Source organism: Mytilus edulis, chromosome 2 (genome assembly GCF_963676685.1).
Source record: "Mytilus edulis chromosome 2, xbMytEdul2.2, whole genome shotgun sequence".
Lineage (NCBI taxonomy): Eukaryota > Metazoa > Mollusca > Bivalvia > Mytilida > Mytilidae > Mytilus > Mytilus edulis.
Window position 1 is genome coordinate 93,956,562 of NC_092345.1, and position 15,262 is coordinate 93,971,823.

General features: G+C 31.7%; 1 protein-coding gene across 1 annotated transcript; it reads right to left on the minus strand.

Moving 5' to 3' along the window:
- Positions 1–1,426: 1,426 nt before the first annotated feature.
- Positions 1,427–14,748, minus strand: LOC139513487 (uncharacterized). Its single transcript, XM_071302042.1, has 10 exons — positions 14,587–14,748; positions 12,592–12,698; positions 10,956–11,101; positions 9,872–10,033; positions 5,358–5,488; positions 3,857–3,959; positions 3,109–3,240; positions 2,541–2,623; positions 2,211–2,297; positions 1,427–1,594 (listed from the first exon to the last, which is right to left on the minus strand). Exons 1-10 carry the CDS (start codon positions 14,598–14,600, stop codon positions 1,504–1,506), a joined length of 1,056 nt encoding a protein of 351 aa, XP_071158143.1. The 5' UTR covers positions 14,601–14,748; the 3' UTR covers positions 1,427–1,503.
- Between the last annotated feature and the right edge of the window lie 514 nt (positions 14,749–15,262).

Here is a 15,262-nt window from a genome sequence, read left to right on the forward strand (position 1 = left end):
GCCTTTAATGAAAGTGGCCGCATTCGTGTTCATTCTTAATATTAAATTGTAAGTTGCATTTGATGATTATACATAACATATATAAAGGCTGAGGATGAACATGGATGCGACCACTTTCATTTTTGACAAAAACCATCTGAAAAGTGACGATTGTTTGCATATTTGATAAATTTTTCACATTTTAGCTTGAATCGGAGGGTTTTTAATGTCATAATCAGCTAAAATCTTTCAGATAAACTAATTGAATTAATTAAAATAGACACTTAAGGTAGATCATAAGTAAATCTTTTTTGAGACAGAATTTTCTTATACTTAGCCAGAATGAAGATTTTAATATGCTCTTTTCAAAAATATAATAAAAAGTAGGGGTCACCGTGCTATTTTTCAAGCTATGAGTCGTTGAAAATTGCCTAAATTTGGTTAGATTGTTAATGGAAAAACACAATTGTGTGCATAAAAAATAATCTATGAGATAGAATTTTGAAATAAATTGTGAAAAAGACAGGTGTTGTAATATGTTTTAAGAAAATAAGAAGAAAAAATGGTGTCACCGAACTTGTTTTCTTGCTACAAGTAAAAAGAAAAAAATTCCCTATCTGTCCAGTATAAATTTTTTACTAAAAGAGTTATCTTCCCTTAAATAGCTCATTTGAAAAAAATGATTTAAAAAGCAAAATAAAATGATATTTGTTTAATTATTTTGAATTATACAATAAATTGCCAAGTTTTCTTTATATTATTAAACTGTCTAACCATCAAATTGCAAATCTGTCTCCAAATTTGCAGATTTAGACAAATAACTAGACCGACTTTTTACTGTGATTGTTCAATCCAAGATGGCGGTATACCATGAATCTACCTTAAGTGTTTAAAAAGTGTCCAAAAATTTTCGTTAGATAAACCTGAAAGGAGTAAGTTCAGTAAGACCCCTTTTTGGCCCCAAAATATAGCAGTTTTACAAAATTGTGGTTTCCGTCTAAAATGAAAGTGGCCGCATTCGTGTTCATTCATAATATTGAAATGTAAGTTGTATTTGATCATGATACAAAACGTGTATAAAGGTTGTCCCTTACCGGACCTACTCCTTTAACGCCAGAATCGGCCCTTACCGGACCTACTCCTTTAAAACGGAAAGTCCCTAATCAAATATCAAAATCAAATGATAAAAAACATCAAACGAATGGACAACTGTCATATTCCTGACTTGGTACAGGTATTTTCAAATGTAGAAAATGGTGGATTGAACCTGGTTTTACCGCGCTTAACCTCTCACTTGTATGACAGTCGCATCAAATTCCATTATATTTACAACGATGCGTGAAGAAATTGTCAAAATAGGGGTACAGCAGTCATCACCATGTCACAATCTCAATAAGAACCAAAAAAACAAAAAAATATTTAACAAAGAACCATACAAAAGCATAAATCAGATTTAACAACCACGTTTATTGCTTACTTATTTTTGTATTTCAAAATCAAGTTGTGAATGTAATTACTTGTAAATTAATTGCTTTTGTTAAGTTTTGCTGTGGAATCCCGGTACTGTGCTACTTCTGCACCTTCCCAGTGTTTAACTGACAGTGGATCTAAATATCTGAAACATATTTAATAAATGTAAAAAATGACAATTTTCATGAGAAGACATGCATTTTCATATTCTTAAGTACTTTAAAGCCTCGGGACGTGAAATTAGAAAATACACATTGCTTTCTTAAATTAACAAACAAACAATAGAAACAGTGAATACAAAAAAGTTCTTTACTCTATAATACCATTGAAACACGTAAAACCATTTTAAACATTTCAATTTTTCATATCAAAGAACAAAAGCATTTAATGACAACTAGTTAAAAGTAAAACTATTTAACATGTTAACATCATACAGTCCTACATTCACATGCTGAGAAATAATCAGCAAAACTACATTGACCCCACAGCTATATATATATATAGCAGATCTAACATTGTTTGGTTGATGTTTAGACGAGTTGTATATATATACATATATGTATTTATACATATAAATGTATTTTGTATTTTTTGACTTGCTGACACAGTGTTATTTTGCAAAAAATGTTCATGGAAGTCATTTTTACTTTTCGTATGTATTGATAACGTATCTTGATCTTAAACTGTTATCTTGCACAGTTTTGTATAATGTAAAATTACTTTGTTTTATTGTTTCTTTCTTATTTTTTTGCTTAACTTACGTTTTGATTACATAACTTGACACCTGTTTCTCCTTTTCCGTTAGTGGATTGTATACTGAGTCAAGGTTCTTTTTCATATTCTCTAAACTAAATGAAAAGTAATGGACATATTGTAAGGAAAATTTGATATTGAACAATAGATACAAAATAAATATTTGAATATTCTTCAACTACATCTATGAATTGTAGAAATATATAGACTCTTGAACTCCAGAAAAGATAGTAGCATCAATGAGTTCGATAAATAATAATTTTTCTATATTTAGTTAATTTTTGTCAAATGACAATGATTCTGTAAAGCATCAAATCTTTTAAATCCAACTTTCTTACCTTGCAGAACTGACCAATGTTGTAGCTACTTCTTGTTGTAAAGTAAAAGCTGTTGCTATTCGGGAAATATCTACATTTTGTGCCTTCAAAGTACAAATCAGTTATACATAATAAGAATAAGATTGATTGATTGTTGGTTGCTTTACGCCGCAATAAGAATAAGGAGGCGTGTCATGGTTTTTTAATGAACAAATATCAACCAGAAACCAAAATGACGCGGATACAATCAATTGTTGTTCACCGTGTGACCTTTAAAAGCGAGAAAACCCCAGGCATACCGTATCGTTATATCACAACACATTTAAAGAACAAAATAAAGGAAATCAATTGGAAATTGACTATTTGACGAAACACAGATATAAAATGAAACAGACACAAGTACAGGTCTGAGAGTACTGGTATAATTAGGTTATACCATAACAAAACATTGATTTTAAAACAGTGCAATATTTAAAACGGAAAGAATATATCTGTAAATCATATTGCAACTTAAGGAATAATATGCGTCCTGTAAAAGTTCTCAGCAACTAGTTGTTTTCGATATTATGTAAATTCACAATATATTTACCTTACAGTACTCTGCACATTTCTTGCAAGCATCTTTGATTTCAGGTAATGCAGGATGCCATTCTGGAGGTCCTCTATTAGAAAGTAGCCCCATACCAATAGGCGAAGCATTGACAATACCAATACCATTTTCCTATTAAAATACAATGCCAATAATATTGATGGTTCTTGTATGATACGAATTAATACTTTGAAATATTTAGTACAATGCATCCAAACTACCTCTTTGTTAATGTTGGTATTTACTTATATGTAGCATAGTAAATATTGATATTGAGACTTTCTGAGTTTTTTTAATACTTTTTTTGTGTGCATATATCCATATTTTCATACGACAGTTGATATACACTCGTTTGATGTGTTTTAGCTTTTGATTTTACCATTTGAATACGGACTTTTTGTTTTGAATTTTCCTCGGAATTCGGTATTTTTTTATTTTTGTTTACTGTTTTCAGTCTATAACAAATAATTTAAAATTGCCTTATACAATATTTTCCAGATAAAACATAATATAAATGTTGTTCAATAACATAAAGTTATAAATAAGTTTAAAGAAAGATAATCTACTCTTTAACAAAGATAACATATAATAATAGAAACTCCTTTACAAAACAAAACAAAAACCCCAATCAGACTCAAGTTTGTGTTTATTACTAGTGAATGTGAAAAGAAACGCCTTTGCAGTTTAATTAAGATGCTTGGTGGAATTGTTGACCCATATCTTTGATGAGTAAAAAGAGTTTTAATACCTGAAAATATGGAATATAATCCACCAGTGAGTTATCGTGCATACATGCTCTACAGTATGTTAATACGGTATCAATCTTGATAGTACTTTTATCTATCACTGTTCTGAAAAGCGAAAAAATGATAATGAGACCATTTAACATTCCAAACAAATTTTCAAAGTTCACAATTAATATTGCAAAATGGTGTTAATAAAAAAAAGAAGTTTGCATTACAAATGAATGATACATTTCAAACTCTACCATTCTCTTCCATAACAGAGGTTTTAAGTATCATAAAGGCTGATAGGTTTTAGTTATTTCTATTGTGTTTCTTTCCCTTTTGTGTATTTGATACAACAGAGCACAGCAACACTAGAAGTGAACACATACAGTAGCTTCTATTTTAGGATTGAGTCATGCGCTTTGTTTGAGGTAATTAGAATTACACTCAGTCTAAATGTGACAATACTGAGATGAATGAAATGTCAGGTTCGCTGCTGTAGACGACTTGGTTTTGGCAATTTGTTGTTACTTTCATATACGTAAGGGTTCGCTTGGTATATTGTGCTGAATTCTGTATTTTCAGTTAACTTCACATCACCTATCATCAAATAATGGTCGTGCTAAAGTAGTGGTTTTCTTAATTGACTGCTCAGCAGAAACAGTGATAAAAGACAACAATCGGACTGTGTCGATACAACTGCTGTTAGTGGTTTCCTCTAATAGAGTATCAACAGCCCAGCAGTCAACACTTCGGTGATGACATGAATTATCATTGATATTGGGATATTTATAAATATATTGTGTAATATTAACGGTACCAATTTTCCTGCACCAGATGCGCATTTCGACAATACATGTCTCTTCAGTGATGCTCGTGGCCAAAATAATTGAAATCCAAAGCTTATATAAAAGATGAAGAGCTATAATCCAAAAGGTCCAAAAAGTATAGCCAAATCTGTGAAAGGAATCACAGCTTTGCATGAGGGAGATACATTCCTTAATTTATAATAATGTCTAACATTTTGTTTTTGGAGTTGTTTTAAATCTTATGATTTGCTACCCCAGGAATAGATTACTTAAGCTGTATTTGGCCTAACCTTTCAGAATTTCGACCCTCGATCAATGATTTTAATGTCCGTGCGTCTCAAGTACAAACTAAAAGCCTGATATCTTTGAGGGTTTTTTTTAATTGTCAGTGCATTTATACGTTTGTTCCATACGAACATCCCATTATATGTAGTGTTGCTTTTCAAAGTTCTCTTTCTATTTACAATTGTTTTTATATCTGATTTAAAATTCTTGACTGAAAGCATTATTTTAGAACATGTAGTTTAAATGACGGGATATCTCGGGTAAATAAATGTTAAATTAACATACGCCTGAAAGAAAGAAAAAGATAAGCTAGAATAAAATATCTTCAGATTATCAGTACACAATTTCATATGGTAACGATATTGACTAACGCCTTTGTTATGAAATACGCACGGATACATTTAAAAACAAATATAAAAAAACTCACCTAAAATTTTCTAAAGGATAACCTGTTATGCCAATAAACTTTGCCTTTCCACTGTCTTTGATTTTCTGGAGAGCTGGTAGTGTTTCATTGATAATTATGTCTAAATTAGGCGCAAATTCCATGTCGTGCACCTAGAATACATGTACATAACTTTTCAAGACCATACCCCTAGAATTTAATACCAAAATATAAGTTCTATTTGCACATAGTAAAAACTCATCAAAGAAACATGATGAAAAAAGGAAATAAATTAAAAGTGTGAAGGTGCAAATAGGCATTTGAAGATTCATCCTTATCAATAAGTATAAATATCATTTAGTGATTGCATAAGGTCTATCTGTTAAGTATTTACATGTGTTAAAAACGTACACTGACCGTAGAGTATCATTACTAGTATAGAACATGTATTGCGGGTATCTCGGAATCATTTTGAAATACTGTAACTCGAATAGTTCCTGGTTGTCACTGTTGTGGTATAAAATTCAAGAGCATTGAGGACCCAAAATCCAAAAAGTTTTGCTAAAACTCGAAATAAGGACACCTGAATAGTTTAAATTCTATTTTTGCTTTTCTCCTTTTACCAAAATCATATCCATAAATAAAGTCAACAGTAGTATACCGGTGTTCAAACAAAAACAGTTTTTTGTGTTCTAATGAAGATTTGTATTTCAATGCTCAGTATTAGACTGTATTATGAAGTCATATATATGACAGAATTATGCAAAACAAAAATACTATTCTATTGTGTGAATCAGATCATAAACACTGTAGACAAAATCTATGCACATTATAATTTGTACAACATTACAATTTGTACACACTATACACATTGTTAATTTTTTGGTATTTGACTTTCATGCTTACTTCTTTTGTGAAGACCGATTGATATTGTTGGTTCCAAATGAAAGCTTTGTCTATGGCAGTGTTGAATAATCTTTTTGGTCTTTTGATAGGGGTTATCCCAGCGCTGGTTTTTTTTTCAGAGATTTTGTTTTACGTAGGAAATATTTCTCTTCATTATCAATCTAATTTAGATATAGAACTGTGATTTTTTTTATACTTCACTAAATGGAGTATGACGAAGTCAGAGTTCAAAATTTAAATAGATTGATTTACTGTGTGGATCATGCGTTCATCAATCAACCATTCTTTTGCTCTCTCTTTACAAGTTTTTTAGTCTGCCAGATGCTTGTAAATATTCACATTTCAGTGAGTGCTTGCATATAATATATCCCAGTGAACTTGATATAAAGGATACTACCGCAAGTAGAAGATATAATTCATATCTTGATCTCGTCTTCGATATTGTCACAGATCTAGAATCTAAGACAAACGTAATAGTTTTAGCTTTCCAATTGTCAATTCACCCCGATTCATCGTCCACTATATAACTTTTATTTTGTTTCCTAATGAACTGTTGCTAATAAGAAACAAATCCTGTGTTTTCTTGCCGCTTTCTTTACTTCCTTTTGGTTCATGACAATTTGGTTTAGGAAGCGATCTCAGCTGATGTCTTGCATTCAACGGGACCCTGTTTTACTGAGTATTATTTTTTGTGGATGTGAGAATGCTATTGAATTTCCTATTAATCTCAATGTCGGCGGGATGATTCTACTTGCAGGTTGCTTGAGCCTGTTATTTTGGCTTATAGTATATGAGTTCAAAGTTTTCATTTATTTTTATTCATTCTGGTCCAAAATATATATCATAAAAATATTTCCTAATCTGTTTAAATTTTCTGTTTTTATAATATTGAATCATTCGAAACACTAGTGTTTTTCTACCACTAGTATAGATTACCAAATTTTTATTTGGCACAACTTTTTGATAATTTTTGGTTTTAATGCGTCTCAGTTCACACTTTAATAAGGCCTTTCAACTGTATTGATAAGAGCGTCACGGACCAGGATTAGGAAGGGAAAAAAACATATTTAGCAAACACATTTATATGCCTGATAACTTTAATGAAGTTTTATAACATTTACAAAATGTTTGACAATACAAATTGAAACAAAAAGATGGTCCACAACTTATATTCTCTAGAAGCTTTATAATCTAAAAACTGGTTAACATGACACAGAATAGATTCTTTCCTATATAAACCGACGATCTTTTTAGAATAAAACAAATAAACACATCATTAATACCAGGATCAAAATTTTATATTTACGCCAAACGCGCGTTTCGTCTTAAAAAGACTCATTAGTGACGCTCGAATCAAAAAATGTTTGAAAGGACAAATAGAGTACAAAGTTGAAGAGCATTGAGGACCAAAAATTCCTAAAAGTTTTGCCAAATACAGCTAAGGTAATCTATTCCTCAGATAGAAAAGCCTCAGTATTTCAAAAATTCGAAGTTTTGTTAACAGTTAATTTATAATTATGAACATATTATATCAATGATAACGCAAGTCAACACAGAAGTGCTGACAACTGGGCTGGTGATATCCTCGGAAAATCAATCTCCACCAGCAGCGTCATCGACCCAGTGGTTGCAAATAAACTCATCATAAATACCAGGATCAAAATATTATATTTACGTCAGACGCGCGTTTCGTCTTAAAAAGACTCATTAGTGACGCTCGAATCAAAAAAATATAAAAAAGGCCAAATAGAGTACAAAGTTGAAGAGCATTGAGGACAAAAAATTCCTAAAAGTTTTGCCAAATACAGCTAAGGTAATCTATTCCTGAGGTACAAATGAGTGAATTTAAAAGACAAAAGGTCATTTCAAGAATAGAATAAAATAAATTTGGTCTTAAAATTAAACTGGTTTTTTTTTGCTTTGTATAGTTTTGTTAATATTGAAGTAACCTTTTCACTACTATATATCGTAAAACATTTTATAAGACAGTTGTTTTTCACTCGTTTTGTTGTTATGTTTGATAATTTTTGATTTTGTCCGTTTTTATGGATTTTCTTTTACGAATTTGCCTTGCAGAAGACGGATTCAACAGGGTTACGAAAAATGTAATATTAATTCTATACATTATGAGTTCCATCGTTCGTTTCGATGGACGTTGCATTGATGTTTGTTCTTTGTTGCACTTCTGTGTTCTGTTATTTCGTTGTTTTTCTCTTACAGTTGACGAGTTTCCATCGGGGTTGTAGTTTGTAACCAGGATTTTTTTTTCTCTCAATCGATTTATGACTTTTGATCAGCGATATGCTACTGTTGCCTTTATTTGTACCTTTATCTTACCTGTATGATATCAATGTATTCCAACCCATGCTCTGTAAACTCTCGTCTACAATCTGTATTACCCTTTATCTTACCTGTATGATATCAATGTATTCCAACCCAAGCCTCTATAAACTCTCGTCTACACTCTGTATTACCCTTTATCTTACCTGTACGATATCAATGTATTCCAACCCAAGCCTCTGTAAACTCTCGTCTACACTCTGTATTACCCTTTATCTTACCTGTATGATATCAATGTATTCCAACCCACGATCTGTAAACTCTCGTCTACGCTTAAGAATAACAGTACTATAGTCGTAGCGGAGACAGTAAAACGGAAATATGCGACGGTCAAATAAAAATTGACGGTGTCAACATTTTAACTACAGTACTGTTATTCCGGTTATAATGCATTACAAAAAAGAAACAATACGTTAGAGCTTGAAAAAATGTATAAATTTGACAAACAGAAAAAATCCACGAAACTTAATGAACAATTTTGGCGTTAAGGCGTCATGACTGAACGTGACGTCATACAAATGAAATCTTACTAACTGGAGGTTATTAGGTTACCTCTACGATTCAAATTCGGATAAAATCACATTAAAACGGCGAATTAGAGTTAAGTGTTGTTTTATTTTCAATACTATTATAGTAATCAAACATTTGTTGATCCATTCAATTCAAAACGGCGGGTCCCTCTTAAGTCACGCCTGGTCAACTGTGGATTTGACGGTAACTTCTAGCCAATGAAAAAGAGTGTTACATAAAAATTGCATTATAATCTGTATTACCCTTTATCTTACCTGTATGATATCAATGTATTCCAACCCAAGCCTCTGTAAACTCTCGTCTACACTCTGTATTACCCTTTATCTTACCTGTATGATATCAATGTATTCCAACCCACGCCTCTGTAAACTCTCGTCTACACTCTGTATTACCCTTTATCTTACCTGTATGATATCAATGTATTCCAACCCAAGCCTCTGTAAACTCTCGTCTACACTCTGTATTACCCTTTATCTTACCTGTATGATATCAATGTATTCCAACCCACGCCTCTGTAAACTCTCGTCTACACTCTGTATTACCCTTTATCTTACCTGTATGATATCAATGTATTCCAACCCACGCCTCTGTAAACTCTCGTCTACACTCTGTATAACCCTTTATCTTACCTGTATGATATCAATGTATTCCAACCCACGCCTCTGTAAACTCTCGTCTACACTCTGTTTAACCCTTTATCTTACCTGTATGATATCAATGTATTCCAACCCAAGCCTCTGTAAACTCTCGACTACACTCTGTATTACCCTTTATCTTACCTGTATGATATCAATGTATTCCAACCCAAGCCTCTGTAAACTCTCGTCTACACTCTGTATTACCCTTTCTGCTCTGAAATCAAACATGTTCTCTACCTCTGGCTGATAACGTCCAACTTTTGTTGCCAAATAATAAGATTGTCTTTGAACTGATGGCAATGCCTAAAATGATACATGTTTTTAAATGTTTTTTACACTGGGTGTGGATTCTTTGGTTTTGTGCCGAAGGTTGCTGTCTCATCGCCATATTATGCCTAAAACTTTGTCACTTTTTTGTAGTCTTATGTAGGCAAAACGCGCGTCACTGCTGATGGACGTTTATCGTCCCCGAGGGTATCACCAGCCCAGTAGTCAGCACTTCGGCGTTGACATGAATATCAATTATTTGATCATTTTTATAAATTTCCTGTTTACGAAACTTTGAATTTTTCGAAAAAATAAGGATTTTCTTATCCCAAGCATAGATTATCATAGCCGTATTTGGAACAACTTTTTGGAATTTTGGATCCTTACTGCTTTGCAGCTTTGTACTTGTTTTTGCTTTATAACTATTTTGATTTGAGCGTCACTGATGAGTCTTATGTAGACGAAACGCGCGTCTGGCGTAGTATATTATAATCCTGGTACCTTTGACAACTATTTTGTCAATTTGTTTTGGTTTAAAATCAATCCTTTGTCCTTTGTCCATACTGTATAGCATTAGTTGTTGAATGTAAAAAAAACGTTGATAACATTTGGAACACAAATGCCTGCTCCTGTATCATATCCTTTGATTTGTTCTTATTATATGGTTTCATATTCCATTTAAGGAACAACAATTCAAATAATATGTATGAATGGATGCAGTTTAAAACAAGAGTTCAAATAATGGAAAAGCTCCTTCTTAATAATAATTTGGAAAAGATATCATACACGCAATGTATTGTTAGTGTCTTTGTCTACTATCTACAATTTTTAAAAAATAATTCCATATGTATATCTATTTCGAGTTTTTTTTTTATTATTATAAACGTTTACCCAGTTGTAGTTACATAGCTGCTAAAAATTCTATAAATATACTCTTCCTTGTAAAAGATTTGCATACCTTGCCTAGAACTGTTTCTGATTTACCATGACCATACCAAGGAGCGGTGTCTATATAGTTGATTCCACTTTTAAGGACGAACTCAACAACTTTCTGTGACTCTGCATCATTAGTTTCATGAAAAACGCTGCCTAGTGAAGAAGCGCCTGTTTTGAATTACAGAAATTATTTGATTAGTATTTACCAAATATGAGTAATCCAACCGGAAACGTATTGTGGTATGCATGATGAGTTAGATAAAAAAAATATATGATAAATCTACCACTGAATATGCGATATCAAACATGGATATGAATGAGCTCATCATAAATAAAAGGCTGAAATATTACATATTTCAGATGTGCGTTTCGTCTACAAAAATAAATCACTATCAATATAATAGGTACGTGCAAGGTAGGTCGAGCAGAATGAAGTTTGGCAAATTTGCACTGTCACTGACTAGAAATAGTTATCAAAGGTACCAGGCTTATATTTTGATTCGTCAGACGCGCGTTTCGTCTACACAAGACTCATCAGTGTCGCTCAAATCCAAAAAATAAAAAAAGGTCAAATAAAGTATGAAGTTGAAAAGTATCGAGGACGAAAGTTTTTGCCAAATTTGGAAATGAATGAACTCATCATAAATACCAGGCTGAAAATTTGGTATGAAAGACACGTGTTTCATCTACAAAAAATCATTGGTGACGCTGAAACCCAAAAATATAAAAAGGTCAAAGAAAGTATGAAGTTGAAGAGCATCGAGGACGAACGCTTTTGCCAAATCAGCTTAGCTAATTTGTTCATGGGTGGAGCATATATAGTATTTTATAAAGTTTTGTAAACATTTTATTAATAATTATGACCATATCAATGTCAATTCTTGTCTAGCTTGTCATGGACGAAGCGGTTGTAACCCAACTCATTATAGATGCCATGCTTGCAATTGTGTACGTCGGACGCGCGTGTACAACTCACAATTATAAGACATGGATTCTACGCCATAACCAGGATAACTTTTTAAGTTACAAGATAATGAATAATACCAAGAGCGCATTTAGCTTTACAATTTAAAAGGTCCGTAGCCTATGTGTTGCTTTTAATCATTTGAAGCGTTAGTGAACTGCTATAATGTTGGAGAGTTGCTAATAAATTACGATATACTCTAACACAAATAGGTTGGGGAGCAGATCTGCTTACCCTTCCGGAGCACCTGAGAATACCCCTAGTTTTTTTGGTGAGGTTCGTGATGTTTATTCTTTAGTTTCCTATGTTGTGTCATGTGTGCTGTTGTTTGTTTGTCTTTTTCATTTTTAGCCATGGCGTTATCAGTTTGTTTTAGATTTATAAGTTTGGCTGTCCCTTTGGTATTTTTCGTCCCTCTTTTAAATAGTTTATGCTTTTGATTTTAGACTTTTTCAATTGTGATGTGATTTCCTTTGCATTTTTTCCAGATAAGGAACCGGACCAAATTCGAGGACAATAAAATCTCTTAAGCAAACATAGGTTTAGCACTTCTAGCAAACCACTTCTACAAACACGTGTTTTTCCTCACAAAACGAATAATCACCTGTTTAAATGATATATCGATATTTGAGGTATGATACAGACTTACTTCATCTTGAAAGTAAGTATAGTTAGGTGTCATGACAATACATACCGTAACTGAGAACTGATACTTTCATGCCAGTGTTGCCCAAGTCGTTATACCTCATCTTTGATACTGAATCCCCATCATGGAATTCCTCGACAAAAGTTTCTGGAAACCTGAAATGTTCAATTTATTTATTTAGAATCTCTATTTCCTAAAACTGCTTCATTATTCAATAGAAGTTTCTAATTGAAGAATGTACAAACCGAGAAACGTTTTAAAACGAATGCTTTATAGCTGAATGTCCATCAATGTGCACCATCAATGGCTAGTATTACAATTTCGGTTGGGGTCAATACTGAAGAGACATGAGATGAACTTTTTACTGTTAGAGGTATTAGCTATCAATTTGTAACAACGATCAATCATTTTCGAATCTCGCATAAATAGATTTATATCCACAGAATGACTGGATGTCCCTTAATTTACAGTTAGCTTGACAGTAAATACGATCAAAGATATTCTCTACATAAACAAAGGTCTTTCGATTGATTTTATGAAAGAAAATGGTTTGGATTGACAGGCAGTAAATTATTTGAAGTTCTAGAATTAAACAATCTCAAGATACTGTATAAGATTGGGAGTCTCCCTTTTTATCAGTTCTAATAAGATACTAGTAACGTATGCAATGGCTCTTTTTAACTGCTTTTCGAATCCTTTATTATATGAGATAACATTTCAATATTAGAAAATAGCTTCATTTAAGGAACAATTTATCTTCTATTAAACAGCTACTTGATTAATTGTCTGTATACGTCAAGTGTTATGAATCGAATAAAACTGAACCGTTACATGATCAGGATTTGGTCAATATTTACATCTGTATACATACTGTACTTATAGGTCGTTATACGGTGATGTAAACAGATTATTTTTTGAAAGATGAATATAAAAAAAAAGTTTAATAGCAAACAAAAAGAACTTCAAGGTAATTTCGAAACGGAAAGTTCTATATCAAAAAGCAACCAAAAGCTCAAACACATCAAAACGAATAGAAACAACTGTCATGTTCCTAAAGACTTTTATTTCATTACACTTATATTGCTATTCATATATCCATAATAGTTGAAATGTAAATTAAGTTGTAATTAACATACGTATAAAAATGAATAAGAAATACATATATATAGGACATAAAAATGAAGAAAAAAAACATCAACTATAGGAAATTAAATATTATGAAATGATTCTAATTTGCTTTAGTTAATAATAATGGTGTAAAAATACTTGATTAACAATGCAAAGTAAAGGAAACACTCACATGTATGTTATATATATATTCTAATACTATTGTAAATAATGATATCCGTGTATGTCAGATTTATACATGTGTTATATGAAGCAGATGTACCGCTGATTTTCATCAGTATATATATATATATATATTGATTTTCTGTATTTATTCTTGATGTGCTAAATTACGTTCCTTATTTTGAGTCTTACTATGTTTTAGGATATTGATTTGTAGTGTTTATTTCCAGAATAAACCTTCGACAATGTTATATATCAACAGGTGACAAACATGTACTTCCTCAAATCTTCTCGACTAAACGGCTTATATGACTCTCAAAATGCTGTAAAAGCTGAATTTGGCGAATACAAATACAAAACAAAACTCAGTTACAAACAGCTTTATAAATTGGGCTTTTTTCAAATTTAATAGTGTTTTGTAATCACTGCAACATTAAATGAACAACCCCCGTAAATTGTTCGGACAAATTGTTTTTGTCTATTTATATATCAGGATTCTTTTGTTTTACTGTTAGCCTCCACATGCACGTTGTCTGGTATAGTACTTTTTGTTTTTGTTTTGTATATCAGTGTTGTTTTTCTTCAATTCTGACAAACCTGCTGCTACGTGCAGTGTTTTCGTTAACAGAAATCTGTTTTCTGACAAACACTCATGTTTCAAACATTTTCATGAAAAATGACACGTAATCAATAGTGCTGTAGTATGTTCTAGACAGTAGAATATGAAACCAAAACACAAGTTATTTTGCTTACCGTTTCGTCGTCATTTTTGAACATGTATGTTTATAGAGACTTTATCGTGTTGACAATTTGATAATCATTTTAGACATCCGGTACATTTATCTGTCTGATAACAATTTCATATTTACAGTTGTTCGCCGAATGAAGTGTACTTTAAAATAAATTCTTTAATGTGACAAAAACTAGTGTACATCTGGTTTCAATCATTATTTTAAATCAAAATAAAATTTAAGTTGGAAAAAATAATATTTAACATTTTATATAAAGCCAATCTTATTTGCTCCAATGTGTTTTTCCAACTTAAATTTTATTTTGATTTGTAAATTTAAAATATTGAAATTGATCTGACATTATCCAGTTATCTAAATCTTTTCTGTTTGCATGACCTATGCATCCAAATTTATTGTATCTTATAGTATAGTCTTATACTCTGATGATCAGTCTGATTCGGCTTGATGAAAAGGTAAACAACATCCAGCCTTTAAGTATAACATAAGACAACAAAGAAAAAAGTTAGTGGATAGTTTCACATACCTGTGAGTTGTTATAGATACCAGCGAAAAACAAATGACATAAAAAATATAATAAAAAAAGGTAGAGCAACATTTTACAAAACAAGAAAAAAATACGGGCATCAAAATAATACAGTAAGAATACTAAAATGAAAATTTATATAAACAATGTAATG

Coding starts and splice junctions, on each gene's coding strand:
- LOC139513487 (XM_071302042.1), bottom strand. Junction 5,489..9,871: donor AATACATTGATATCATACAG/GTAAGATAAAGG, acceptor CATGTATTCTAG/GTGCACGACATGGAATTTGC. Junction 2,624..3,108: donor AATGTGCAGAGTACTGTAAG/GTAAATATATTG, acceptor TGTACTTTGAAG/GCACAAAATGTAGATATTTC.